This window comes from Canis lupus, chromosome 32 (assembly GCF_011100685.1).
Source record: "Canis lupus familiaris isolate Mischka breed German Shepherd chromosome 32, alternate assembly UU_Cfam_GSD_1.0, whole genome shotgun sequence".
Taxonomy (NCBI): Eukaryota; Metazoa; Chordata; class Mammalia; order Carnivora; family Canidae; genus Canis; species Canis lupus.
The window spans coordinates 26,968,421-26,994,084 of record NC_049253.1 but is presented as its reverse complement, the minus strand read 5'-3'; the positions used below and the strand labels follow the sequence as shown (position 1 = coordinate 26,994,084).

The window sequence follows — 25,664 nt, the reverse complement described above, 5'->3', positions numbered from 1 at the left end:
TCAGGCTTGGGTGTTAAGAACTGCTCTCTCCTCTGGTCCTCTCTTTAAATGTCATGGCTATTTCTGGCAGGTAAGAAAACTGCTTTGGTTAATGTGAATACTCGCCACTGTGGAGTGCAAGGCACCTGAGAGAAAAGGCTGCTAAAATAGGGAAATAACTCAAGAACAAAAGATAGGAAACTGAAAATATAACATCCATGCATTTGTCTACTTATAATCTAATTTACATGTCAGTCATTTTTAAAAGAATATAAGGTGTTTAGAAAATGTAGTGTTGCATCTGGCTATACTTAATACCATGGCCACTTAATACAAAGCAGTGTCCTTACTTGATATCACAAAGGACAATTCAGAATTAAGAGCTCAATATCTAAGGATGGTTTATATATTCTGTATCTTGAGGCACACCAAAGAGAGAGTTTATCATTTTTTTCAGAAAACACTGCCATTATTCAAGTTAGAGAGAGGGCTGAGGAAAGACTTTTTAAAGATTTAGAAAGATCATGAAGGCAAGCTGGCCTTTAACAAACAAAATATTTTTTATGCAGTTTCTGGCTGAATTTATAAAATCCAGGAACTCACCCAAAGATTTAAGATTTTTTTTTAATTACAATGGGAGAAAATTGAATATTATTTGGACTATCAGTTGTGAAATTAAGCAAAAAGGAAGTTTTGCTAATGGATGGATTTAATATTCATGAATGTGATGGTTCAGCTTTTTCTCTGTTTCCCACAGCAAGACCACTAATTAATGATCAGTTATACAAATGGAACATATCATTGTCTGGTACCATTTTCTTCTTTGCCAAGAGTTAATATTTCTTATTTTGAGTATGTTTTATTATTCCACTCCACGTTTCCCTATTTCTACCCAAGCATTACTTGATTTTCTTTTCATTAAGTCTTCTTATTCTCACTACAGAGTTTTTTGTTTTGTTTTGTTGTTTTTTGTTTTTGTTTTTGTTTTTAAGGTTGGTTTACTATTTCGTAATCCCCCAGCTGTGAATTGAGCAATGTTATTTCTAAGGATCCATCTGACGTTAGGCTGATTTTATGAAGCATAAGTATCAAAGAAAATTTTTTAAAGAAAATATTTTTAAAACAAAATGCCTGAATCAAATGAGAGGTCAAATTTTGCAGAGTGTTTTGTGTCTTGAAAATCTTCCTGTTGTAATTATCTGAAGCCCTTGGCTAGATAATTATTAAGGGACTCTTGAAATTGTCCCTTTTCTCCACATAGATCAGCACATTAATTAAGAGACAATCACTGGAGACATGTTGCTGTTCTGCATCTTTAAGTATTTTTAGGTCTTCATTTTCAAGAGAAAAAAATACATTAATAAAAAGATTGCTTCTCAGCCAAATTTTCTAATACACAGATATTCTTAAAAATGTCTCCCTACATGGAGCCTGCTTCTCCCTCTGCCTGTGTCTCTGCCTCTCTCTCTGTCTCTGTCTCCATCTCTCTCTCTCTATCTGTGTGTGTGTGTCTCATGAATAAATAAATAAAATCTTTTAAAAAAAATAAATAAAGTCAATCTACTTCTAGGAATTGGAACCAGGAATGTTGGTTCTGGAAGCTATGCTCTCAACTACAAGGCCACATTGTCTTTCAAAGCATAACTAGATATGTGTGAGTGTACATTTTGGGATACATGCATACCAACATGCTATTCATGGTTTGAGATTTTATTTTATTTTATTTTATTTATTTGAGAGAGAGAGCAAGCATGAGCAGGGGGGAGGGGCAGAGATAGAAGCAGACTTTTCGCTGAGATATGGGGCTAGATCCTATGATTCTGGGATCATGACCTGAGCCAAAGGCAGATGCTTAGCCAACTGAGCCACCCAGGTGTCCCCTTGCTATTTATGTTTAATCTGTCTACCAATGTTTACATTAATGTTTGGAGTTCCAGGCAAATGAGAAAATATTTGTACCTTTTAAATCACTAAAATTTTAGTGGGATTCATTAACAGCCTCTATCTCTGTGTATTGCAGCCGTACCTTTAAAGTTTAACAGGTGAGAACTTTTATATGAATCAAACACAAGTACAAGAAATATCGAAGAAGAGACACTTTCTCCATTTAACATCCACTCATAAATCTCTACTTTCCTCTGGATTTGATTTTAAATCTTGTTCCATTTCCCAGAAATTGATATCTTCTAACTGACTTCTTTTTAAATACTTAGAAAAAGAAAAAAAAGATTGAATACAATGCAAATGATTGTTCTAATAATGTTTCATTTTCCCATTCTCTCTCTAGAGCTTACCATCTGCTCTAAAGTCACTAATAATGGTCTCTCAGCATGCTTTGCTTAGTTAATACACAAATACACAAATACACTATAGATTAGAATGTCTTTTTGGAAGGGTTTTGGGGTCTATGTGATATCTCTATTACTTAAAAATTTCATAGCACTTATGCTCATGTGGAAATTTAAAGCTTGGGAATAAATAAAAAGGATTACTATATGTTTTTTAAATGTTATTTTTTAAACAGGCTTACCAAAGATTAGATTAACTAAGAGAAAGGATCTGAGTTAGACTTTTCAATTAGCTATTTTTTTTGGAGCACAAACACTTTGGAGTTTTATATTAAATTGTAGATGTCTTTTTCAGAAGAAAATATAACTCTAAAGGTTCATTGATCAGTAAAATATCAACTAGTTTTGCAACTATAAGCCAATTCATCTTAGAATTCCTTTGACTCACTATTTCTAGAAATCTTTATTCCTCAAATTCTCCTTTCAACCAGTCTTACAAGCTTCCTGGTTCTTGTATTTGTTGAAAAAATCTTTTCTCATATCTATGTTACTTTTTTGTAAAAGACATTTTCTTATTTTTGAGACTCTAATATACTGTAGAAAGGCCAATTGCTAGGTTCATCTAGAGCACTGTTGAATTATTTTTTCCTCTTTTAGTTTTAATAGTCTATATAATTTTAGATTATTTAAAAACTCAGAAAATGTTTTATTTATACTATCCCTAAGTAATACAATCTGTTACCTAAATTAGATAAGAAAAATTATCTGGAAACTTTCATAATTAAAGGTAAATACATAAAAAGGATAAAACTATTTTTTTAGATCTCTTAGTCATATTCAATATAATATACTTAGTAGAAACTCAACAAGAAGATTAGATGGGTTTTTTTTTTAAAACATACATCCTATCGGGTGTTTTTATAAATTATTACTTTTTTAAATTATATTTTCTCTGTTTTTTTGCTTCCCATTTAGAACGTATTATGTACTTTAGTGTTTTCGGGTAATGCGTGTATCCTATTCCAAGCATCTTTTCTAAAGAGCACAGGTAAAAATATGCCAAAATATGAACAAGAATAAAGACTAGCCATTCAATGACATGGCTCTAGGACAGAAACCAGAGGATCTAAAGCAATGAAGGATTCTGACCACTGAGGAAACCCTGGGGAAGTGGATGCTTCATTTCCTTTTTCAAAAGCTTTTTATATAGAACATCATTCTGCTTTCCCGTAGAGATGAGGTCAACTCCCTAGACAACTACTTGTCCTCCCCACCCCCCTCCTGTCTACATACACACCCAGAGAGATTAATTAACACTTGCTCCAGGAAGAAACACAGACAATAGCATCCGATATTGGAACAGTTCTTTGTGAGTAAGTATAAAACTTATGGAGGAGGAGGGAGATATTTTGATACAAGAAAAAAAGCACTGGACTTCACTGCTTAAAGCCAAAGAAATTTGTAATTGTGATGAAAGTATGAACAAAACATACATTTTTTCAAAAAAGATAAATGAAATTTGTACTGATAATCTACTGTTTTTGTGCCAATAGTCTATTTCTTAAGAGACTTATGTAAAATGAACAACTGTAACTAAAACATTACTACTATGGCATATGGGCAAGATCTGTGGACCTTCAACACATGGAAGGTTGTGATGCACCAGGCAGACACACATTTATAAAGGCACAAAGAGGGTGGTATTCCTGTTCAGTATGGTATAAAGCATTTTATATAATACAGTTTTTTAAAAATATTTTATTTATTTATTTATGATAGAGAGAGAGAGAGAGTCAGAGACATAGACAGAGAGAGAAGCAGGCTCCAAGCAAGGAGCCCGATTTGGGACTCCATCCTGACCCCAGGATCACACCCTGAGCCAAAGGCAGACAGACATTCAACTGCTGAGCCACCCAGGCATCCCTACATAATACAGTTTTAAGTATAGTTTGTCACTTTCAAAATATAATACAGTCAGATTTTTAAAAGCTCCACTCCAAGATGGATACTTAACAATTTAAACTCGAGTCCTCATTTTTTGAAGAAATTTATGAAAACAAATGCTTCTGAAAACATGGCTGAATCTGAATCATATCAATAAGCAAATTCCACATTTATTTTTGAATAAGAGCTTTGGATGCTGTCAGGACCTGTTGCAATTTTTCTATTTATAGTTACTTTCTTCAAAGAAATTAAAAGTATTTTATGGACATTACTTAATAACTTTTTCTCACCGCATTTCAGGAAGACAAAAAATGTGCATGCATTAACTCAATAGGCATTGAGATATTTCCCCCTAATAAATTTCATTCATGCAATAAATCCCACCTTCAGCAACATTCCCCAATAAACTTTAATATTCATAAGCTCATGCATGTTCAAATTTGTATTAAAAGATTTTTACATTGTGAAAATGGGTATATAAGCATTTTGTGACCAAAAGCATCACCACAGTTTTACTGTTCTTGTTTCTTTTTTTTTTTAATTGTTTCTTACACATTTTTGGTTATAAATCATAAGTGGCATAAATAGGGCAATGTTAATCTATTTTGAATAAAATTTAAATGCCTTCCTAAAAGTCTATACATATATCCATTTGACTATGACTTATATAATCTGGAATTGGTCTTATCTCCAGCCTCTGTGTCTTCCTTTCACACTTGCTCTATTGTAGCAGGTCTGATCTCTCATGTCTTTAAAAACCACCAGATGCTCCCCTCCTCAAGGTCTTCTCATTTAAGCTTGTTCTGTCTTCTGTCCCACATTTCCATCACCCACCCCCAAACTTTCTCTTACCACATGGTCGGCCCCTTCTCACCCTTCCCATCTCAATTTAAATGTGATCTTCCTGTATAAACTTTCCATAAACTGGAGTGTCTGAATCCAAATTGTTAATGGGCTTCTATTTTCATTATGTGCTCAAAGTATTTATTTTATGATGCTTTGTTTAAAAATTTTTTTTAAAAAAGTGAAAGAGAAGGGGACATGGTCTCTGAAGAATGGAAATGTTGGGATAGAGGTACAAGAAGGGAAATAGTGGTCTGTTCCGCAGCCTGGCTCTAGGGAGTTTAAGGAGGAAGAGCGCAAATGCTGAAGGTACTGTTTTGATTGAGGTCACAGGACACAGGAAACAAGGTTATTGGCAAGGGTGGCAGTGGAAGGATTCCTTCCTTACTAATTGGAAGCCAGCAGATTTCAAAAAGCGAAGCAAAGCAGATAAAAGTGAGCAGATTTGTTCTTGAGCACTTGTGAGATACCCTTGGAGATTCCAATAAATCAGTGGGGAGGCTGATGGGAGGCTCAGGCCCTGCAGATGGAGTTCTGCAATGGAGGGGAATCATGTTTATCCTCGGCTGTCAGATCTGAAGTTATTTGGATTAAGTAAGCGACCCCTGGGATGGTAATAGCCAGCGATTATCAGCAGTTGCACATCTGTTTCTATACTAAAGCAGATAATAGCATTCAGGAATTATCAAAAGCCACAAATCAATCCCAGTGTCTTGTCATGCATCCACACAGCCCTTTTCCCTTTCCTCACAGCTACTTAATGGATACTGGCAAGCCATCAGATAAACAAAGAAGTGAGGACAAATGATGCTCCCCAAGTTTAAGGTGAGTTATCAGTCAGGCTTGGTATCTAAGGGAATTTAGTCTGTTTTCTAACCGGCTTTATTTTAGCACAGCCATAAATCTAGCTGTAATTAGTCTCTAAGCCCAATGACTTAATACATTTAAGCATTTCATTTGACTCTCAACCGTGAAAAATTGCAGTTGATTTGATAATACTAATACACTCTCACTGGCATGCATATGATGCTGTCAGTACATGTGCTTCCAGTATCTTTTTCTTTCTTGTGATATTCATGGACTATCATGAACCATCTGCTATCTCTCCTACTTCCCTATGGATCTAGGAGGATGATTCCAGAGGCAAGTGCTTATAGTAGAGTTTACGGCCAGTGGTTAGATTTCTCCCCCACCCCAGTATGAAACAAATAAATTTATTTGGAAAGTGAACAGAGCATGGGAACTTATTTTTTAGGCTTACCTATTTGAAATAATACCTCAATTAATGAAAACTATGTTCTATAACTGATAAAAATTACTTTTAACTAAGATATAACAGGCAATTTGCTGTTTTCATCACTAGAATTACCATCTTAAACAAATAGGTAAATTTTACTTTCCTTTTTTTTCTTTTCTTTTTTACTTTAAATTCAATTCGCCAACATATAGTATTTACTTTTCAATGTGGAATCAAGTTAAAGCAAATGATACTTTATATTAAATCACATTTAACAAGTTTCAAAAGTAATAGTAAATGCTTCTAAACTTTAAAAAAATATATTTGATATCTTGTGGATATTCCTGCATATGTTCAAGATTTTCATTTGTCTGAGGATTTTTATTTACACACAGAATCAGAATATCAAGGCTTAATAAGGTTTCATCAAGTGCCAATATAACATCTAAGTTTTTATTAATTAACTTGTAAAGGAGATAATAATGACATTCAAAGGAAGAGGCATCATCTGTAGACAGCTCCATTTCCAGATTTCAAGAAAACTATTAAAACATTTATAGCACTGAGAGTGACTCAGATGGGTTTGTGTGCTCACTTGTGTGGCCATATTGTATAACAGTGGGAGGTTTACAGTGACAACGTTCAGCCATCCATTTCATCTCCAATTGGGGCTCAGGCAACTGTACTTTACTATGGTGATAAAAATTTAAAAATAATAATGTGCTATTTGTTAGCCTATGTTAAAAATTATTCAGTGAACTAAAAAGTCACCCATTTTGAAAGTAAAAGGTACAAATATACAAATTCAAAGTAAATTACTGGAGGGTTTTAAAGGCTTGTTGTAAACATAATTATCAAAAAATGCAAATATATAATAATTCAGCATATATTGGTTATTATATTTTCACTACATCAGTTCCACTAAAGCAAATACATGAATTTTTTGTATATTAAAAAACCCTCTTACAAAGTATACTCTTTATGACCACCAGGTAAGAATGTTTATGATTTTTAACATTGGAAAACTATAAACATTTAGATACTTTTAATAACTTTAAATTTTTAAATATATTTAATAAGAGAGATATCTTATTTTAAATAGTCTAAAATCTTCCATACATATGTAACCCTGAAACATGCAGTGTTAATTTGTCCTGAAAATAACAGCTTTAAAAGAATTTGCACTTAAATATTCTTCTAAATTGCTTTGTGAAACTGAAGATAAAATATAGTCTTGCAGAACTCCTGACAAAAGGGGATAAAAAAAAATAAAGATGTTTATAGTATTTAGGGAAAGTTGAAAGTTTTGTCATATATTCTTTACATTGTAAAAGAGTAAATAGTAGTTTTCTAGGAAGCTTGCAAAATTGCTGAAATTATATATTTGGACACAAATGTAGAATGCAGTTAATTCTTTAATATTTTCAAAGGAAAATTAAAAGCAATTTTTTAAAAAGCATCCAACCCTAAATTAATATTACAGGAAACTGAAATTTATAAGAATAATATATTTAAAAAGCCTATATGACATACAATATAAAAATAACTATATTTATGAATAGTGTATTTATTTTGATTTTAAGTCTCATTGTCTAGGATTTCAAATACCCTTCTCTTTGATCTGTTTTATTTATTTTTATTTTAAAGATTTTATTTATTTATTCTTGAGAGACACAGCGAGAGGCAGAGACATAGGCAGAGGGAGAATCAGGCTCCCTGTGGGGAGCCCAATGCAGGACTCTATCCTGGGACCCCAGGGTTCATACCCTGAGCTGAAGGCAGATGGTCAACCACTAAGCCACCCAGGCATCCCAATCTGTTTTATTTTGACGTTCAGCAAATGGGTAAACAAAAAATTAAGTGGAATAATTGGAAAGAACCATTAAATAAAGCATCTAATAACCTAAACAATAGTAATATGAGATACAAATTTTATGAATTATTTGGGCTTATTAACAGCCTAATGTTCTAATAATAAACATAATGGTTTATTCAACTAATTGCAGCTGTCATTCTTAGAAGCTATTAGCAATTCAAGGTAGTGAATTACACCCAAATAAATGGTACATTTGTATAGATATTTGTTCTTAGTGTTAGTCGTCTATTCGCTAATATCTTTTTAAAATTTATTTATCTATCTATCTATTTATTTATTTAGTCAGTGGAGGAAGGGGCAGAGGGAGAGAGATAAGAAGACTCCTTGCTGAGCAGGAAGCTGGAGGTGGGGCACAGGGGCTCAAAATCAGGACCTGGGACCGTGGCCTGAGCTGAAGTAAGATGCTTAACCCTCTGAGCCACCCAGGCACCCCTCACTATTATCTTTTAGGCACTAGTTACACAGATAGCCAGAAATATAAATTCCATGTATTTAAAAAGAAAACCAGCGAGTAATTTAATAAAATCAGGTGTGTAATGCCAAAAAACAATTTTTATCTGGAGACTAAAGGCAATCTGGACTGGATGAACATATTTCTTATTGGGGCCATTTAAACCTATAGTTTCAAACACTTCCCACACATTTACACTAGAGGTTTGGTTTATTACTTTTCACTCCTACTGTCTAATGCACACTATATACACTTGCAGCAGTATCTGTACATAAGACATTCTTGAAGGAAGGAGAAATATTAAAATATCAATGTTTATTTCAGAGATGCTGAAATGTTTTATACAAATGCTGTGACTATAAAGAATACATGCATAATGCAATGTATCAGGAAAGAACAATGTTATCTTTAAATAAAAATAATAGGTGTATATTTAGAGAATTTGGAATTCACCGTTCTAGGTCACCTTTTAAGGGAATGCTTGACTCACAACTGACAGCTTTGGCAAGACATGGCCTTTAAAACAATGTCTTTTTTATTTTCTTAAAGATTTTATTTATTTATTCATGAGACACACACACAGAGGCAGAGACACAGGCAGAGGGAGAAGCAGGCTCCATGCAAGGAGTTCGATGTGGGACTCGATCCTGGGACTCCAGGATCACACTTAACCGCTGAGCCACCTAGGTGTTCCTAAAACAATGTCTATTTTAATCCAATGAATCCTGACGTGGAATTTGTTGGAGCTGACCATGGTACCTATTATTGTCAAACTATTTATAGCAGGGAATGAAGATTTGAGATTTAGGCACTAGCAGGTTGCTATGCTAGTTATTCTAAACAGTTCACTTAAATGAATTTGCAATTCTATTATCAAATATTATAAAGCACGAGGTAAAAACATTAAGTAATTTAAAGACTAGAGTAAAACTTCAGAAGACTGCTCATTTACTGAGCAGTCATATGCACTGTTTTCAGTATGTTTGAAACCATAGACTCTGCCAGTGTGACCAGCAGATTATGAGCAGATAGCCTGTGTGATATTATCAATTACGCAATCAGAAATCAAAGTCTTTTTGTCCCACTTTATAAGCCATTTGGGAAGAAAGGGTATGGGTGTATGCATGTGTGAGTATAACTGGGAGCAAGAGGATATTAACTTGTGTAAGCCATTTTCTGATGCAAAAATAGACATTTACTAAGTCATAGTAAATGATTCATAGATGTATGAGGAGATGGTTTGATAACAGCTAAGCATTCATATAAATCTTGAGGGACCCGAATCTCTCAAGTGTGATAATATTCATCTTAACAGTCAGAATTCTTATTTAAAAAGATCACCTTTGGCAAATGACTCTATTGTTTGGACTTCTTTTCAGTGACAGGTTTGTTTTCAAGGTGATTAACATTAGCTGAGGACTAAAATGACCTTCAATCAAAATGCCTTTAAAAATATGTCCCCGTGAGCCCTACCATGGATGGATGGTCTTTGGCTGTACTTTAAGAATGATTAAAACATTCAAAGATAATTATGAAAGAGACGTCATGGAAGCCACAGAAAATAACCAGTTTAATGCTGTTCTGTGTACCAGCAGTAGAACTATAGGGGAGCACAAATATTTATCCCAGGGAAAGAATATTATCTAAACAACCAGAGTTCAAGCAGGTTCAGCATAAGTGAGCAATGCATGAAACAGATTTGTGGTAAAAAAAACAGTGATTTTCAAGTGCCTAGTCTAAGGTTCTCACTCATTTCCTTTCTATTAGCTAAATTGACACCTACTCTTTTCATGATGCAGTATGTGAAAAAAAGTCCTTATTACAGAAGTTTTAAGCATGTGTTACACATTAATTGTGCTTGTATAATCACAAACACATGGGCAAACGTTTCACTGGGCTACATCAGCTTCTCTGCCAGCACTTTCACATTGGTTTTGTGAATTTTGAAGTAACCTTTGGAATGGCTCCCAGGAAATAAATAATGCTGATTTAATTGGGACTTTTTATATATTCTCATAAAGTAAGAAAAATTAATCATTAATCCACCTTTTGAGGAATCCATTTAGAAACATACATAGAAAAAAACATGCTATTTACTTTGGCATTCTTTCTTATGAGAGAAAAAAGACAAAACTGATACCCACACACATTGAGGAAACAATCCAATTTACAGACACATCTATTTATATGTTTCCAGACTTATGACCAAACGTACTCTTTTTAAAAGTATTTTTAAGTGTTTATAGTGCAGCCTTTTTCTCTACAATAAGCTATTTTTATACATGTATACTATCATCAAGTTTCATTACTTATAGTTACATATATCTCCCTTATCCCTTTAACCCAATTTTATTTATTTGCTAATATTTTAGTAAGGTTATATTTAATGTAACTAATAAAACATGCAAATACAAACTACTACCATTAGAAAGGAAATACTTAAGATCTTACTCTTTCATGCCAAAGAAGATAGTGATTTGCCAACAACCACAAGCTTTTTAAACTTGACTTTTATCTGTGGCAGCTGTAGTTCAAAGGAAAACCATTTGAAGTGAAGAGATGGAAAATGAATGGGTCAGTTGCCTGACCCATAATCTTCTGTGTGCCACTTTACCTAGAAGTGTTCCTTTCCTCTTAAAACCATAATAACAGGCAAACACCATGAACCTGGGTAGGCACAGTCTCTCACTATCTTAAGGTCCACTTGGTATGTTATATGCAGAGAGGACTAAAAGGGTCATGTGAACAGTATGGCCCTACTGGCTGAGAGTATAAGTGGATACATGTCTGAATATGGTCTGAAACAAAAGGACAAGTATTAGAGGCACTCCTAAAATGATATCTTTTATTTAGGAACTGGGTCAAGAAAGCATATAATTACATATCTACTATATTTACATGGTGCTCATTCATCAGAAAGCTCTCTTCTTAGAAAACACATGACAGTGCATAAAAACAAATTCTATTTCTTTCTCAACTCCAAAGTACATAAAACTAGACATAGGATATTTTCTAGTTAAAAAGCAGTTACATAATCTCATATAAGCTTTAATTTCTTCAACATTCATTTTCTGCTATAGTAAATTGACAAAGCCATTTTGTATTTCATGAACATTTGTTATATCTTATTCTTTGTTTTTCATTTAGATAAGTAGACTTTTATACCTGAGGTGCTATAGGAAATCCCAAAGCTCAGAAAATCACTAATGAGGATGAAAGGAATTAACCATTATGAAAGCTGAAGCATGAAGCTACTATGCAACATGGCTCAGTGTTCATGTAACAGGGTCATCAGTGTAGCAGCTGTTCAACAAGCTTTATTGGAACTGGAGTCATATCCTAAGTCTGAAACACCTACTCTTAATAAAGATGGTAACTTTATGCCTTGCAAAAAACAAAAATCTTGTCCTCAAGTATCATTTTATAAATGAATTAACACTTAGTCTTTCCTCAGACCTTTTCTCTTCTTTTTCAGTATCTTCATTAATATTTCAAGGGTTAGCTTATATAACAGTGTAAACTCTAGGCTAAATACGATATTTTATATATTGTGGACATTCAGCTAATATTTTTTTCAGTAAATAAGTGAAGGTTGAATGGAAAATATCATTGAATTTTTTTTCTTATTATTTTTTAAAGATCTTATTTACTTATTCATAAGAGACACACAGAGAGAGAGAGAGAGGCAGAGAGAGACACAGGCAGAGGGAGAAGCAGGCTCCATGTAGGGAGCCCAATGTGGGACTCGAACGTGGGTCTCCAGGATCACGCCCTGGGCTGAAGGCAATGCTAAACCTCTGAGTCCCCAGGGCTACCCAATCATTGAATTTAAAATGGGTTTAGAGACAATCTCTAAATTACCTGAATTATGCAGGATTAGCACATGGAGATATTTTCACTACTAAACTTAATATTATTCATTAAGGAAAGCTGGTATTAGAGAGCTATATAATTGATATAAGAATTATCTATAGCTTCTAAATATACCTAGAGCTCATGAGTTTTCCTGACATCTAACTTTTAAAATATAAATTCTATAACATTTAAAGCTGTAACACTTTTGATTAGCCTTTTAACTTCGGATCATTATTTGTTTCCCATAAGTAAAAGCCTATTAATATATATAATGAAATTTAGTACTATATAAATCATTTGTAGTATTCCTATAAGAAATCTGTAAGAGTGAAATAATGATTATGAAAATCAGCAGACCCAAGCAAATGCATCTTTCAGTAAAGTTTATAGGTCCAAAAAGGCATTCAACTTTAAAAATCCCACTGTATACAATCAAATGGAAAATGGTAACAGGATCAAAGCTAGTAATGTAATTGCTACCTAACTACAAACTCATTTACTAGCTATGCTGAAACCAGGAGGTTATCTCTTTTAACTTCAGGTATACAATGCTTATACACACCTTACTATGCAGAACTATCTTCAACATAATCATACCACTGAGGAAGAAGAAAACGAAAAGATATAAAAGTTCTCACAATTCCCAACAGATATTATTTCATTGATATTGGATTTCCATATACATTCAGGTAGAATATTAACATTCCTTGCTTCTCAGTTTTCCTGACAAATTGCACAAATTATTTTCAGTGGTATCCAGAGATATTGTACTGTTAATTGGCATCATTAACATTTTGAAATTATGAGTTTAAATATACTGGCTGAAGGCTTGATGGGACATTGATAGGTACTTGATATTTAAAGAGATATAATTGATCTCTTAAAAGGCTTTATCCTTACATTGCCTGCCACAAATTTGGAACCCATTTCTTTTAATTTGCAAACTTTATTTTTACATTGGAAACAAGCTATAATTTTATTAAATAGAAGATAATTTGAAATACAATGCTATCCATGACTGTCTCGTATCCTTTGGATTTCTTACAGATTCTTTTTTAGGGATAAGAATTATGTGGAAACCAGATGCTGCAATTGCCCTGATTTTTAAGTTCCAAATTTCTCATTTCCATTTTGGCAAAAGAGGCCAAAAAACATGAATAGCTTTTTTTTTTTTTTTTTAAGATTTATTTATTTATTTTACAGACACAGAGAGAGAGAAAGTGCACTCACACAAGAGCAGGGGGAAGGGTAAAGGGAGAGGAAGAGAGATAATCTTCAAGCAGACTCCCTGCTGAGTGGGGAGCCTACAGTAGGGCTCTATCCCATGACCCTGAGATCATGACCTGAGCTGAAATCAAGAGTCAGAAGCTTAACTGACTGGGCAACCCAAGCACCTCATGAAAAGGCTTTTTGATCTGTCTTTCCCCTATGTTAGTTCCTGCAAGACCAGTGGCTTCATTCTTTCTGCTACTGCAGATTCACACTTTGCCACCCTCATTTATTCTACCATCACTACCTTCAATTATCTTGTAGCCAATTCTTTTCAATCATTCTCTAGCCTTCGTGTTACAGCCATTGATCTATACCTAATAGACTATTTTTAACATGGATCAAGAGTCTTCCCCATATAATAACCACCACCACTGAATTTGTAACTGTTATGCTAAACACTTACTTAACATTTAACAAATGTGCTATGCTCAATGCTTTATTTAAATCCTATGAAGTAGTAGTCACTTTTTTCCTCATCTCACATAAGAGGAAATTGAGGCTCAGAGAGATTAAAGCATCTTACCTAATGTCTCATGGTTGGCAAATGGTCTGTGTAACAGTAAAGTTCAAGCTTTCACTCACTATACTACAGGGCTCCCTGTGTTATCACTGTAAACCTTTCATTGCATGGTCTTTGCATTTGGGATCTTCAACTTCAGATTTATTTATCATGCAGTCATGACTCTAGGTTTTCACTTGCATTGGAAGTCAATTGCTAGAAAATTAATCTGAAGAAAGTAAAGTGAGGACATAGGATACCTGGATGCATAAGAAATCTGGACTAGGGATCCCTGGGTGGCGCAGCGGTTTGGCGCCTGCCTTTGGCCCAGGGCGCGATCCTGGAGACCCGGGATCGAATCCCACGTCGGGCTCCCGGTGCATGGAGCCTGCTTCTCCCTCTGCCTCTCTCTCTCTCTCTCTCTGTGACTATCATAAATAAATAAAAAATTTAAAAAAAAAAAAAAGAAATCTGGACTATATTGTGCATAGGTTGGGTAATCATGGAAGGGTTGTAGCTGGGATTATGCACAATTGCACTTGTGGAAACTTCTAGCTAGAGATTAGGGGAGAGATGAGGAGGCCTGCACTAATGAATGTTGATAAACTTGGAAGAAAGACAGAATCAGAAAATATTTGGAAAGTGAAATTTCTAGGCCCTTGTGATTGACCAGATGGAGGGATGAGGGAGCTGTTGTTGGCTACACCTCCAATACTTGGGCCATGACCCTCTCTGCACTAGAAAGTGGCTTGCTCTCAATTCCACTCTCAGCCTTGACTGAGCCCTCCCCAGGGCTGCTCCTCTAAGCAAAAGAACTCCTATTTTCCAGTTATGTAACATCTGGATCATAGAAATGGACAGAAAATGAAGTCTGAGGATGCTGGGTGTGACGAACAGGAAGCAGTTTTGCCTGTGTATTGGTATATATCTGAGCCACTGGCAGACTTGTTTCAAATAGGATTTAAATGGTTCCTTATATTTCCAAGTGAAGCTCCTCTTTGCACTGAAGCAGCATTAGAGCACCAGAGATGTTTCCCATATTTAGATGACTATCATGGTATACTTTTATAACTTAAAGTGTCTGTAACTAATTAATATATACACACATTAATCTTATATAATTAAAGTATGTGATCCACAAGACACCTATTTGCAAAAATAAAATAGGTATCATAACTCCTTACCTCCACTACTTCAGCAATAAAGCTCATTTTAAGATATCTTTTTTAGATTTACTTATGAAATCTTGGGATAAGCCATGTTTCATACCAGACAGGTTAGGCCAGGTTAGAAGGACTCTGGAGTCCCTTGATGCTCACCTAGGATAATACTCAACTAGGTCAAGACAATATCAAGAAACCAAATAAAAAGCAAAACAGGCTAAAAAAATACATCAATATAGGAAAATCCCCCCAAATTATGTATATGAGTCCATTTGTCCAGATACAAATAAAAATTTCTGGAATGGTATACCACAAAAACTAGTTTTATTAGGATGAAGTATGTATTTTTGATAAAAAGTAGTTTGTTTGAAACATGGTTTTGATGAGAGACAGACTCATTTTTTTCACTTCATATATTTATACTTTGAAGAATGAGGGCAGCAGAAGGTGGCAATATAAAAAAAGGCAGATCAAGTCAAGCACTAGCACAGAGACTGTTACACAGTAGGCATTTTGTGAATAGCTGGCAAAGAAAGAATGAAAGTTAAAGTAGTAGTGATTAGGGCTTTTATGCAAGCAACACACAAACTGACTTGATGAGGTATTGATTGAAGTTGTGACTTTGACTCTGGTTCCTGACTTTGAATATCTTATTCTCAGGAACTGTAGACCTATATAATAAAAAAAATTATATCACACACAGAATTCCCTGGCTTTAAAAATATCTCTACGAGTTATAATTTAGACTGCATGAAGGAGACAATTGCTTTCACTTGGACTAGATCAGACTCTGGGACTGGGGGGTGAAGGAAGTCTATCTCCTTTAAGAAACTTTTGTAGACAATTGAAAACTCTACCTTCATCCCCCATCAAAGCTTCTGTAGCTCACGATGGAGGCAAGAAGACTGATATCCAAAGGTAAGAACTCAGGTATGCCCTTTCATCTGAAGCTGAAGTGGAATGGTCTTATCCTAAAAATACATGCCAAGCTCTCTTAAAACAGAACCATAATTGTTTCCATATCTGTCATGTAGGAGGATTTTAGAAATAAAACTTTGATGATCTTACTTTCCATTTCTAGAAAAGTAATAAAATCCAACACTCCTTGGGTGCTAACTATGTGCCAGGCACATTTCTAAACGGTTAATAGCTGTTTGAGGTGAGTTTTCCTGTTGTCCTCCTTTTGGAGGATTTGAGAGAGAGACAAAGTGATTTGCCCAAGATGCCACAGTTAGTCATGGTATGCTTTTATAGCTTAAAGTGTCTGTAACTAATTAATATATGTACACATGAATCTTATATAATTAAAAGTATGTGATCCACAAGACACCTATTTGCAAAAATAAAATAGGTATCATAACTCCTTACCTCCACTACTTCAGCAATAAAGCTCATTTTAAGATGTCTTAGAACTCTAACATCACCACCAACACAGACCACTGTTCCAATATGTTTCCTACATGCCATCTAAGAAATTAAAGCAAACTAAAAGTATGCCACATCCTATTAATCAGAAACAGGCAGAAGGAATCTCAGGAAAAAACCCTGTAATTTTTGACAGAACATTGTAAGTAGTTATAGAACAGTCTGTTTAAACAAAGTGGTCTTTTTATGAACTTTGCATGAGAAATTTTAAATGTGTTTTGGTTGTTATTTTCCCAAGTCAATGACTAAAGGGCCTTTGTTCACTAGAATACTTCACATACTTCCTCCCTCTGTTGAAGGGGCATTTATTTCTCTTCAGATACCACAGGCCTACTGATATATGTGTATTAAGTTTCATTTTTTTTGTTATGTTCTACCATTGTGAAATAGCATAGGAAATAGACCTACCAGTAACCATGTCTGTGCATAACTATAAGCTATTGTCATGTAATATGAAAATATTCTATTCTCACTGATCTATAAAGTAAGATAAAACCACCATTTGAAGATAAAACTTAGTAAGTGAATACATTGGTGTTACTAAGTTTATGACTTGTCTTTTAACATTTGGGTTGCAAATAAATTCGGAAGCTAATATAGGGAGTATAATGGTTAAAAGCATGATATTTAGAGTTGGACATGTCTGTGAATTCTAATTATTTGCTCTTTGATCAAAGGCAAATTATTTAACTTCTCAAAATGCCTACATTCTAGGTTACTGTGAAAAATAAATGAGATAATAATACACATAAAGGCCATAATCCAGTTCCAGGTATATAGTAAGTGCTCAATATAGGTCAGTGATTATAATGATTTACTACCAACTCCAAGGAAACAAAGTAGTACAAAATACTGTGTTTCTTGGGGCAACTGGGTGGCCCAGTCAGTTGAGCATCCAACTCTTTATTTTGGCTCAGGTCATGATCTCAGGGTCGTGAGATTGAGCTGAGCCCCATATCAGGCTCCATGCTCATTGTGGAGTCAGCTTGAGATCCTTTCTCTCCGCCCCTTCATCTGCTAACACTCTTTTATCTCTAAAATAAATAAATAAATCTTTTTTTAAATAAATTTTTAAAAATAAAATAAGATACTGTGTTTCTTTGATTAATGACCCATAATTTTCCTTTTTTTTTTTTTGGTTTCTAATATTGGAATACATTTCTAAAATTAGTACATATATTCTCTTCTTTGCCTGTCTCCCCAAGTTTTATGGGGGAGTATTATTAAGGTATTATTAAAATAATAGTGTATCTTAGGAGTAGGTGTTAGAGTCAAGACACATGGAAATCATATTACTGCTGCATGTTTGGTTCAGTGGTGGAAAACAAAGGGGAATTAACCAAGAGATAAGGAGCAACCAGCATGCTGGTTATGTTGAAGATTAAGTTCCCAAAGTGGCTCTTTATCTTTTTACATCTCCTCTAATAGTGCTAATTCTGTCCCTTGTACCTATCCTTATTCAGTTCTTCAGCAAGCATCTGTTTTATGACCAGCATAGTGCAGATGTTAGAGATTCTGGGAAGAATGAGATGCTGTTCCTGACCTACAGGATCTCAAAGTCTAGTAGGGGTAACAAATACATGAAAACATTCTTATAGCATAGCTGTTGTCTGTAGCAATAGATGAGGATCCAAGAAATGAAAATAATATAAAGGAAGAATTATCTGCTTAAGGAATTCTTATTGCATGTTTGAATGTAACTAAAGTGCCTAGCCATAGGTCGACGACAAATGTATGATTTTGGCAGGCATGTGATCCTCTCAGTCTTCAAGACACCAAAGGTCTCTCTCACTCAAATATGGTGATGTTGTTAATTCCTTACATGAAAGGGGTACTGCTCTCAGTCACAATGAATAAAAATGAAAAATGAGTGCAGAGCTATTTTTGAAAGTGATGAGAATTTATTGTAGTTCATTTAATTATTTGTAGATCTCCACTTTTAAATTAACACTGCTTTGGTGTTAATTATTCTTGAATGTATAAATTATATTCAAAATGCTTACAATTGATTAAGCAAGAGCAGATTTGAATACACAGAACAAAAAGAATTATTTAAGTACAGAAGTAGATTCTTCTCCATGAACTTGCATTCTGTCTTTATTTTATTTTAGTCTGAAATATGCATTTTTGTCATTACCAGTACTTCTGTAGGATAAGATTGAGGTCACAAGCATTTGCTGAAAAACTTGCAAGCAAAAATAATGGTGAGATTAGGAAAGAAATAAGGTAAACCAAAGAGATGGCTATAAAAGTGACCTTAAAAAGTCTTCAGTCTGTTGGCAATATTTGATATTTGCATGGAGAAGCAATGGGGCTTTACAAAGTTATTTGTATAAACTAAGACTAAAAAGGTATAACTATAACTATATATATATATATTATTTATTTATAAACTGGTAAAAATGAAAAGTTTAGATAGTTTGGTGCTTCTCTACTTTTCATATTTATATATGTTGTTCTATAATTTCAAATCTGATCTTGCTCAATTGTAAGCATCTTGAAACTACGCTCAGAGGCATAGAAACTCATCCTCAAGATTAAAGATTTGTTTCTATCTGGGTGGAGTTAGTTACCTTGGTAACAGCCACTATCACCAAATTGAGTGTTAACAATGGAAAAATTTAAAAATACAGATGCCAAAGTAGGACAGTGTAGGGAAAGAATATTTTGAGTTCTTTCGCCCCTCACCGCCATCTATTTTACACTGCAAGATTTATAGTAGTTCTAGCAATTTTGGGGTCCTTAACATATATACATGTAGAGTATTTCTTATTGAAATAGTCACCTTAAAAATATGAAATGTAAAAAAACCTAAAATGGTAAATTATTAAAAAGAAAAAGACATTTATTCTGAAAAACACATAGGGCCACATATAATTGTGATTCTCCCTCTCGCTCCTTGTGAATTTGTAGCCAAAACCAGGACAATTCTGGCATTTGGTCTGGAATCATTTTGAAGGGTAAGGCTGATTCTGTGATACCAAGCACAGACAATTTGGCATTTGGCTCCAAAAATATGCTCAAGATTTGTTACTTCTTTCCTCAGCAACAGGCTTCCAGCCAAATAATTTTTAACCAAATTCCAGAGCCCAATTTTGCTTCAGCTACTGAGATCCTATTTCAAGTAACTATCAAGATGGGGAGGAGAGAAATACTGACACTAGTAAGATCCTAGGACAAACTAAATCCATACTCTTTCTGTTTCTGCATTAAAAATAAAAAGACAGAAGAATATGTGATATTTACAAAACACTTAATTTTTTTGTTCTACCTTAAAGTCCAAGTGGGTATTCTTTTTGTTAACCTAGGCTTGGTAGAAGACAGGGCATGAACATTTTAAGGAAAATATTATTTAAAGTGAATTACTTAAAATCAAAATCTTAGACTACCTTAAGGATTTGTTTTGTTTTGTTTACAGAAAGTTAAGGGTGGTTGAACTTTACTTCTAAAAGACACAAGGTAAATAAATAAATAAATAAATAAATAAATAAATAAATAACACAAGACAAGTGATTAAAAGACACTTTGTAATACTTTGTACATTTAATTTTTATCCTTTAATACTGTGTAAAAATTCTGGGTTTTTTTCTTTTTAAATGACAGTAAAATTAAACAGTTTCCTATTAATAGCTATGAAGTACCTTCTACCTCACAGTACAGCATTGTAGCTGAATTTCTTTAGCTTTTTTTTTTCTTCAAACATCAAATAACTGTTCTACATTATAACTATGTCTTAGGCTAGAAGTTTAAATTAGGATCTAGTATCATCTTTGATTTAGTCTTTAACATTTTTTTATTTTTTAAAGATTTTATTTATTTATTTATTTATGAGAGACAGAGAGAGAGAGAGAGAGGCAGAGACATAGGCAGAGAGAGAAGCAGGCTCCCTGCAGAGGGCACCATGGGGGACTCGATCCCAGGAACCCGGGATCACAACCCAAGCCAAAAGCAGACATTCAACCACTGAGCTACCCAGGTGCTCCTAATCTTTAAAATCTTAAATAAATACTGCCTGATGTTCAAAAGATGCAGTGTTTACTGACCCAAAACAGTAGTATTAAATTTTCATTGAATAATGCATATTTTTCCCTTAAGATGTTTGCTTGAGGATCATATCTCATAACTCAACTCTGAATCCATAAATTCCTATATAGGTATACAATACAGAGTCTACTAGACTTTCTGTGTGCTATGTTCTTTGTTTCTTTCTTTTTTTTTTTTTTTTTAAGATTTTATTTACTTATTTGAGAGAGAGAGAGAGAGCAGGAGCAGGAGCAGGAGTAGTGGTAGATATGGGCCTGATCTCAGGACCCTGAGATTTTGACCAGATCAAAAGGCAGGCAATTAACCAACTGAGCCACCCAGGTGCCCTTTCTGGCTCCTTTTTCATAGCATTAACTTAAATTTTAAATTATAACTCTGTTTTCACAAGTCACTGAGTAATACTTATATTACCATAAAATGAAAAGGGATATTTACATAGATGAAAGGACTGTGCTTTAAAAGAAACAATGAATTTCAAATTCCTATTTTGGTAATAAAACTCTTATGATCTTTTCTAAATTCTTTTAGTATTATACCCATTTAGTTTTATGATCTTTTAATTGTATTTTCTATTGTTGCTGTAACAAATCACAAAAAAATGGCTAAAACAATAGAAATGCATTATCTTATAATTCTGGAGATAAGAAGGCCAAAATGGGTCTCACAAGGTTAATGTGAAGACGTCGGTAGGGATGCATTTCTTTCTAAAGGTCTAGAGTAAAGACTATTTCCTTGCTGCTCCAGCTTCCTGAGTCTCACATATTCCTTTGCGTATGCCCCTTTGGGCTTATGGCTCTCTTTGGAAAGCCAGCAATGACATGTCTAGTCTTTCTCAAGTGGCATGACTATAAAGCTCCCTCCTGCCTCTTTCATTTATAAGGAGCCTTGTGATTACTTTGGCCCCACTTAAATGATCCTAGGTAATCTCTCCATCTCCAGGTAACTGATTAACAAACTTAATTCTAAATGCAACCTTATTTCCCTTTTCCATAAAATAACATATTTTCAGTTTCCAGAGACTAGGACTTGGACATCTTTAGGGGTTAAAGATGGGGAAAGAGGAAGCATTATTCTGTCCACTGTATTAATATAATATTCCTAAAAGAAAAGCAAAATCTGTTTGTTTGTTTGTTGTTTAGTATTGTCTTCTATTTCACTCAGAAATTTAGCTGGAAATTAAGACGAACAAATATTAAATAGTAAAATGTACCAGTACTAGTATAGTAGTAAACATCCAAATATCCAAACATCCTAATCCTAATATTTCAATTATATTAAATAATGGTGACATTTGTACTGCATCTGGCATTGACTTACTATAGTTTCTACCCATCAATTGCTGACTTAGGGCTATCTTAATTCTAGATCTCTCCCACAATCATAGAAGAGTCCAGTATGACACATACAAAAAAGTCATCTCATCATTTCTCTATATTACCTTCAATAGGCTCCATGTTTTGAACTATTAGACCATATTAGCTCTAAAAATCACTGAGCCATCTTATTTTGGAATTCTTTAGGCAATTATAATTTGTTTTTATTTTTATTTTTTTTTTTTAATTTTTATTTATTTATGATAGTCACACACAGAGAGAGAGAGAGAGGCAGAGACATAGGCAGAGGGAGAAGCAGGCTCCATGCACCGGGAGCCCGACGTGGGATTCGATCCCGGGTCTCCAGGATCGCGCCCTGGGCCAAAGGCAGGCGCCAAACCGCTGTGCCACCCTATAATTTGTTTTTAATTAGTATATAGTATAAATTTATGTTTATATGATATCTCCAAGTGACCAATATTTTATATAAAGTGGCCAGGGATTTATTTATTCCCCAGTAACAAAAGAGTTCCAGGATTTCACCAAAGGCTAACCTTTGGAGATAAAAATCTGCCTATTTTTCTTACATCCTGGTACAACAAACACACCTGTCACCAGGTTCTGCTAATTATTATTTTTCCAGTTCCAAATCATCCCCCTCCCCAAAAATCACCTGTGACCGCACCAATTCCCTCACTTGTTTACCAGTTTATCAAATTATCAAATTACCCCCATTAACGGTACCTCCATTTATGCTGTCCTGCTTTCTTGATACAGGATAATAGATGAAGTGCTGAGACTAAAGAGAGGAAGAGGGCATTACTCTTATCTGCCTAGAAAGAAAACAACAAGCAAACTGTCCCCTATTTAAGGGAAGGTGGCTTCACCCCAATACACTTTCACAGTATTTCAAAATTGCAATGGATTCTTTTCAGTTATTTTATTTGCATCCATTACCGAAAGGTCAACATTTTGATTGAGGCAATGGGAGCCAAAGAAATTTTTACTGAAATGGCATTTGTGCTTGAGAACTGACTGCTGTTTCAACTATACGTCAGTGATAATTCTTCCTTGTATTCATTTAGGGAAGTTTGATGCTGAAACACATAAGAGCTGTCTTTCTTCTGAGCTAGGACTGCATTTACAGGTGGATAAACTCTAGATTTTTCTCAGATCTGATGGGATTTTCTTCTTTGCACCACTACATAGTAGCCATGCAGACTGCATGTTTAAGCATGCTTTTAAAAAGTTGTCAGAAAGGATTATTTGGATTGATCATAGATTTCTAAGTTTGCAAAAATCAAACAGTAAAAAAATATATAACAATAGTAGCAGTAATTAGAGACACTTTCCAATGAGCAAAACATGAATCTATATATAGACATGTACAATAATCACAAAGCATACTGCCAGCAAAGAATTAAACCAATTCTCTCCCTTCCCCCCATCCAGGGAATTTGTTTTATGCTTTACAATTTTTTTCCTAACATTTAAACCTGTTCACGCATTTTAAACATATAAGGGCTTATTTGTCTCATTGATGAGACAAGTATGGATGTGCAGAATTTTCTGATACAAGTGTTTATAGAGTTCATTCACACTCAAAGGGAAAGAATGAGTGGAAAAACAAAACAGACTAAAGAAAACTAATGACTTGTTTGCTCCTTCTCCTTTCATATTTAACCTGTTAAATCTTGATTGTATACCCTAAGTAGCTTTGGTTCAAGATGACCCTTTTCCCATTTCTGCATTATTAATCATCAAAATGGCCTTATTGCCCTCAGTTCTGCTGCCCACAAGACAGACCTCAATATTGGTGAGCAGGTGCCATTCTAAAATACAAATCTTAATATCCTTCAGGAGCTTCTCTTACTCTGTAAGATAAAGTCAACTCTCTCTAGCATGAGATCTTGTCCCACGTAACTTTTTATCTCAATTCCTTCGTCTCTCTCACACACATTCTCTTTCTGACTCTCAAGAGTCAGGAAAGGCACAATGCATCATGACTTTCCCGGAACTTAATATATGCTCTTTGCTGTCATGCTTTAGCACTTGTTAATCCATTTGTCCAGCATGCATTTGCTCACCTGTACACAGCAAAACCTACAGATCAGATCAAAAGGAACAGCAAAAGTGCCACTTTCACAGTCCTTTGCCAATTTCTCAGCTTCTAGCCAGTGCTGAATGCACTTCCTCGCGGGCTTTGATTGATTTTGTGCCAGCATCTTGCCTTAAAAATGCTGTGCCTTTTTTATTTCTGCCTAGAGGTCTCTCCAAGGCCAAACATAAGATGGGATTCCTGTAGAATTGCAGGGAGTTCATATCCTAGCAACAGATTTCAATCAATCGGAGATAGGAGCTCATGCGTTTCTTCCCCTGTCCTTTATGAAGATAATTCAGGGAAATTGTCCATATGATTCTTGAGATAACAGAGAATTTAAGGCTCTATTGCCCTCAATAACATAGTTTTATATTGACTTTGTCTCCTTACATGTCACACTCTCTCTTCTTTGTTGGGATTTCCACCCAAATCAACTACCTTCATCCTCCATGATATTTCGGATTCAGCTTTCAGATTCCAAAAAAGCTAAGACAAGGACCCGTTCCTATTTAAACACATCCTGCCTCTGTGTTCCCAGGTCCCTGAACCTATATGTCTATTATAAAACTTAGGAATAGGGGCACCTGGGTGGCACAGTTGGTTCAACCATCTGACTCTTGGTTTTGGCTCAGGTTGTGACCTCAGGGTCGTGAGATCAAGGCCCGCATCAGGCTCTGTGCTCAGCACAGAGTCTGCTTAAGACTCTCTCTGACCTTCCCCTGCCATGCTTCTCTCTTTCTCTCTCAAATAAATACATCTTTAAAAAATAAAATTCAGCAATATAAAATTTCCTTAAGCCTGAGATTTCTATTGTTCATTTTTTAATCACTGATATGAATACAGTCTCTGACAAAGTCCAGATGTCCAGTAAATATTTGATGATTAAATAAATGAACTCATAATTCTCATTTATGAACTTTTTGTTAAACTGTGAGCTTTAGGGAACAGACTTGTCAAACACGCTAGTAAGCATTACAACATCAGGTACTGAATGGAAGCTCAAAAATATTTGTGGACTGAAAGAAGATGAAGGCAGCTGAGCCCCAAAATAACAGACACAGCCAAAGTCTGGAAAAAAGTACTATTTCCCCAATGTACTTGAATTAGGTTGCGAGGAAGGAAGAAAAACAGGATGGGCATCTTTGCTCAGTCTTCACACCTAAACATATTAATCTGGGGAGGCAGGGAATGTAAAATCTGAAGGTTAAAGAGACTAGAAGCAAGTGTCACTTTCTTTCCCTCTCCCAGATGGTCAGCCTTGCTGCAAAGCAGTCCCCAGACAACCCTGCCTGGGCAAGGTGCCAGCACTTTGCAATTTACATTTTTATTCATCAGGACCCAGAGCTGTCAATATCTAGTGCTTCCCAAGTTTTC

General features: G+C 34.7%; 1 protein-coding gene across 14 annotated transcripts in view; it reads right to left on the bottom strand.

The window, feature by feature from the left end:
- The window catches only part of SNCA (synuclein alpha), a 166,566-nt gene that overhangs the window by 45,174 nt on the left and 95,728 nt on the right, over nt 1-25,664 (bottom strand). For 9 of the 14 annotated variants that reach the window (XR_005382856.1, XR_005382860.1, XR_005382853.1 and 6 more), the window contains one exon: nt 22,934-22,988. The exons of 3 other annotated variants lie outside the window; for them this stretch is intronic. Coding sequence is in view for 3 of the 11 variants with exons in the window: in XM_038582141.1 (XP_038438069.1) it covers nt 22,934-22,988 (55 nt within the window). In the remaining 8 variants the exon portion in view is untranslated. Of the gene's footprint in view, nt 1-15,781; nt 16,079-22,933; nt 22,989-25,664 lie in introns of those variants that run through there. 2 more of the 14 variants (XM_038582142.1, XM_038582140.1) reach the window with 2 other exon arrangements.